The 5431-nt window shown below is 35.4% G+C and overlaps 1 protein-coding gene across 7 annotated transcripts in view; it reads left to right on the plus strand.

The window, feature by feature from the left end:
* LOC101992219 (ankyrin repeat and KH domain-containing protein 1) overlaps nt 1-5431 on the plus strand; it is a 118328-nt gene that overhangs the window by 91568 nt on the left and 21329 nt on the right. For all 7 annotated transcript variants that reach the window (XM_013349515.2, XM_013349518.2, XM_013349516.2 and 4 more), the window contains 3 exons: nt 2653-2824; nt 3868-4321; nt 4631-4771. In XM_013349515.2, coding sequence (XP_013204969.1) covers nt 2653-2824; nt 3868-4321; nt 4631-4771 — 767 coding nt within the window. The remainder of the gene's footprint in view (nt 1-2652; nt 2825-3867; nt 4322-4630; nt 4772-5431) is intronic.

The raw sequence follows: 5431 nt of genomic DNA on the forward strand, positions 1-5431 counted from the left end.
AGATATGTGTGCAAGGTCATTCATTGTTGTATTATAATGAGCAAAAGCAAAAAAACCTTAAAAGTCTTGTCACTAGAAAATTAATTTTAATATTTCCATGTACTTGATTACAGAAGCCAGACTGGGAAAGAATCATACATTTTTTTATTTTTATTTTTATCCATGTTTTGAGACAGGAACATACTCTTAGCCAAGGCTGGACCAGAACTCATTATTTCTCTGATAGAAATGAATTCATAGCAATATGTTTACCTTGGGCTCTCAAGTGCTGGTATTGCAAGAATGTACCTATGCAGCTCATTTTGTTTTGTTGCTCTTTGTTTTTGTTGTTTCCATTTTAATTTAATTGTATGTTTGTGGTGCTAGGGATTAAACCTGGATCCTTGCATGTGCCAGGAAGTATTCTACCTTCAGGCATGGTAGGCAAGCATTCTACCCCTAAGCTATATCACCAGCCTTTTTGCTTTTATTTCAATACAGGATCAGGCCAGGAGGTGGTGGCACACACCTTAATTCCAACATTATTCCAGAGCCAGAGGCAGTTGGATCTCTGTGAGTTCAAGACCAGTCTGGTCTACACAGAAAGTTCTATGACAGCCAGAATGGTTACATAAAGAAACATTATCTCTGAGGAGGAAAAAAAAATCAAGACAGCATCTTACCAAGTTTCCTAGGGTAGTCATATACTTACTTCATGCTTACGAAGGCCTTGAACTTGCAGTCCTGCTCATCCAATCAACAGCTGGAATTAGAAGCCTATATCACCAGGCCCAGCCCAGCTGAAAAATAACTTTTCTTCTGATGAGCCTTTTTTGCATAATTTTCCTAGAAATATAAGTAACATGTTTTCTCTAATTCCAGACAATGCTAAGCATCTGTTACTGTTAACTGTCTTGTAAAAGTAAAAGCTTATTTTTTCTTGTTAATCACAAATGTTAGCAAAACCGAAAGGTGATAAAGAGTTCTAAATGGGGCTTTAATTTTTTCATAAAGCAGGGAAAACTTAGGTTAGAAAGATGGCTCAGTCATTAAAAGCTAGATTCACAATCTCTACCACCTCTGGGGGGGGGGGCTGGGAAACGATTTCTAATTTTATGTTAGTCTCTTTTCAACTTTTTTTTTTTTTTTGGTTTTTTAAGAAAGAGTTTCTCTGGGTAGCCTTGGCTGTCCTAGAACTCACAGAGATCCCCCTGCCTCTGCGTCCCAAGTGTTGGGATAAAAGGCGTGTGCCCTGCTTAATCTCAGCACTTTTTCAGTGAAATTTGTCAGTCCTTTATAAAGATTATGATAGTTGTGTTTTAGGCAAATATGTGCCATAAAATTATATTTTTCTATATTTTTAATGAGATTAAATTCTTTTGGGGGGATTTGGTTTTTTGAGACGAGGGTTTCTCAGTAGCCATGGAGCAAGTCCTGGAACTCGCTCTGTATACCAGGCTTGCCTCAAACTCAGAGGTCTGCCTGCCTCTGCCTCCTCTAAGTGCTGGGACTAAAGGCATCCACTACCACCTGGCAAGATTAAATTCTTATATCAGAATTTACCCATTTAAGCTTATACAAATCAGTGTAGTATATTCATTGACTTATGCATTCATAAGTCACCACAATCTATTATTTTAGATCATCCCCCCCGACCCTGTTTATTTAAGACAGGCCCTTTTTGTGTCACACTGGCTGACTTGAAACTCTGAGTTACAGACACCTGTAAGCTGTCCTACTGTGGGTGCTGGAAACCAAACCTTGTGACCTCTATAGAGCAGTATATACTCAAGCACTAAACCATCTCTTCAGCCCTTCCCATTTATTTTCAACAGCCATATTAAGGAATAACTGACAGAATTTTTACATGTTAATATATGGTTTTATTTATTTCAAAATTCAGTGTAAAAAGCAATTTATTTTTCACTTAATAGTTTAGTTCAGAGGCAGGATCTCACTGTGTTATCCAGGCTGTCCCTGAACTCTTCAGCTGTTTTTCTTCAGCCTCCTGAGCTCTGGGATTATGGTGTATACCAGCACATCCAGTCTTACTTGATGTCTTGTCTACCACTACCACATGTTCAGCAAGTACTCTACCACTGAGCTGTAACCCCTGTTTGTTAGTTCACTTTTCAATTAGGTTATTTGACTATTATTGAATAATAAGAGATGTCTGTATATCTTAGGTATACATGTTCCTTATCAGATAAATTATATATATTTTTGGTATCCTATATGTTGTTTTTTCACATTGTTGATCATTTGAATCATAAAAATTATTTAATTTTGATGACACCCAATTTGGTTTTTGTTTTTGTTTTTTTTTTGCTTTTATAAATGTGTTTGAGACTGGCATCCATGGGAAATAAAGAACAAAATGTTATTTTATTTAGTATTTTAAATTACTACATTATTGCAGATGGAGAGATGACTCGGCTGTTAAGAACACTTGTGTTGTTACACTTGTAGAAAACCCAGGTTCAGTCTCCAGCACCCACATTGGTGGCTTTATCCATCCATAATTCCAGATCTAGAGGATCCCATGCCTGATTTTGATCTCCTCAGGCACCAGACCTGCCAAGTGGTGGAAAGAAACCTATATACAAAATAAATCTAAAAAAAAAAAATAACTGTTTTTACATTATTAAATTAAATGATACACTTTATTCACAGTCAAGAGAAGAGAGCAGAAAGCAAGCTCTTGCTGCTAAAAGAGAGAAGAGAAAAGAAAAGAGAAAAAAGAAAAAAGAGGAGCAGAAAAGGAAACAAGAAGATGAGGAGAACAAACCAAAAGAGAATTCAGAACAACCAGAGGGTGAAGATGAAGAGGACAATGATGAAGATGGTAAAAAATGACTCATCTGAATTAAGTATAAAATTATCCTTTCTTAGCATTGTAGATTAAACCTGTAATCTTGGCACAAAGGATGCTGAGACAGGAGAATTGCCATGAATTCAAGGTCAGGCAAAGCTACATAAAAAGACCCTGTTTCTAAATAAGCAAAAATAATAAGTAAAATTTAAATTAACCTTTTGGGGGTCACTCTTAAGGGTTGCATTACTTAATCTGAAATTAATAGTTGGCTTTTATAGCAAATTATACTAAATGCTTTACAGTACAAACTAATAAAGAAAACAAGGTGAAAGCAAGCATGACTTAAAGAGGTGGTGTGTAATTTATGTCAGCCTTGTATATATTTAAGGGTACAGGAAAAGGTTTGTCAGTTTTCCTTCAGGTTCTTTTCTACCTCTAACTTCCTTGATTAGAATAATTCCTTAGTAAATTCTTAGCTACGGTTAAGGTTTAAAACCATGGAGGATAGACTTGTCAGTTAAGATGTTTATGGTTCAACCTGGTAATACTTGGAGTAGGCAATTAATTGTATTCTATTTGAATTCTAATTCCTCAATACTATTCGAGATTTTCCTAAATTCAAACTATATTGTGGTATTTTTTTAATAGTTTGTAGAACTTGTATTATCAGTTGTAAGAATACTAATAGTAGAGCTGGAGAGATGGCTCAGTGGTTAAGAGCACTCATTGGTTATACTTCCAGAGTACCCAAGTTCAATTCCCAGCACCCACATATCAGTTCACAACTGTCTAATTCCAGTTCTCGGGAATCCAACACCCTCACACAGGCATACATGCAGACAAAAAAACCCAATGCACATAAAATTAATCATTTTAAAATATAGAATACTACTGGTATATGTATTTTACACCAACTTATACATCAGAATATTCTAACAACAGTAAGGATTTCTTAGTGAAAAGGAAAATATAACCTAATCGATTGGTTTATTATGAATTATTGCATTATTCTGTCACAGTTTGTTATGAGATCTTTGACTCTTATTGTGATGATTTTTTTTTAATAATTTCAGTGGAGCAAGAAATTCCCATAGAGCCTCCGAGTGCAACCACGACCACTACAATTGGAATCTCTGCTACGTCTGCCACGTTCACAAATGTATTTGGGAAAAAAAGAGCCAATGTAGTGACAACCCCCAGCACCAATCGGAAAAATAAGAAAAATAAGACAAAAGAGTCCCCTCCCACAGCACATTTAATTTTTCCTGAACCCCATATATCTTTAGCACAACAAAAAGCAGATAAAAATAAAATAAATGGAGAACCTAGAGGTGGTGGTACAGGCGGGAATAGTGATTCAGATAACTTAGATAGCACAGACTGCAACAGTGAGAGCAGTAGTGGTGGTAAAAGCCAAGAGTTAAATTTCACTGTGGATGTGAATTCCACCAGTGACAGAAGGGGCCCCACAGTTCTCAATTCTCAAGAAGAAAAGACAATTACTGCCACTTCCAAGACTCAGACATGGTAAATTTTTCTATTTTGTTAACTCAATATTCACTGCTTTTATTTCATGCCTGGCATAAAATTTCACAGTATGTCATCTATGTACAAGTTGTATTAAAGTATCTACAATATTATCTTGTCTCTAGTCTTCAAAACTAAAATTATCTCTGTCCTCTTAATCATGTGTTCATTGTAAAGATTAGTAGATATTTTATAAGATTCTTAGTCTGAAGTTTAAAAAATTATTTCATTACAATTTTGTCTATGTAGTCTCTTGAATGTCTATCTTAAATATATCTTTTGTTGAATTCCGTAATTCCCTTTTCTCAGCCTTGAAGGTGAAGTGAATTCTAATTCCTTATCAGCAAGCTACAAGTCATTGCCATTAAGCTCTCCAACCATGAAACTGAATCTCACTAGTCCAAAAAGGGGTCAGAAAAGAGAAGAAGGGTGGAAAGAAGTTGTTAGAAGGTAAGTAGGATTAATCTCATCTGTTAGTTTATTTACTTTCTTGTTTGCCCCAGCTTCTCCCTACCCCTTACCTCACCCCACCTTCGCTTTCCAAGTAAGCCACCATAGTGGCTTTTTATTTTACTTTGTTTTTGTTTTTTGTATGGATCTGATGCAACCCATACTGACCTTAAATTTGATATACAGCCAGGGCTAACCTTAAATTCCTAACCCACCTGCCTCTGCTGCCCAAGTGATAGGATTACAGGTGTATACCAACACACCTGGCTTAAAATTCCCCATCTTTTATGACATGGTTACCTATTTTATGATTTGAATGTAACCATCATTGCAAACTCTAAGACCATACTAAACTCAGAATATACCAAAACAAAATTAGAAACAATATATAAAATTTACATGTATATTTCAGACCTTTTAAAATTGCTAAATATGAACTATTTATTGTTTAAAATTACAAGCTAGCATATATTACTCAGTGTATATTTTGTTTTGTTTTTGAAACAGAGTTTCACTATATAGCCCTGAATTTAGAAAGAGAAAGCATGTTAATTGCAGATTAGTTGACTTGTGTTATTTTGAGCAGATTTGAATGCTTACATTATGAGTGAACTAAATAGGATTTTTGGTCTGTCTGCCTTCCCCTTCCTTTCTTCCTTT

This window comes from Microtus ochrogaster, chromosome 18 (genome assembly GCF_000317375.1).
Source record: "Microtus ochrogaster isolate Prairie Vole_2 chromosome 18, MicOch1.0, whole genome shotgun sequence".
Taxonomy (NCBI): Eukaryota; Metazoa; Chordata; class Mammalia; order Rodentia; family Cricetidae; genus Microtus; species Microtus ochrogaster.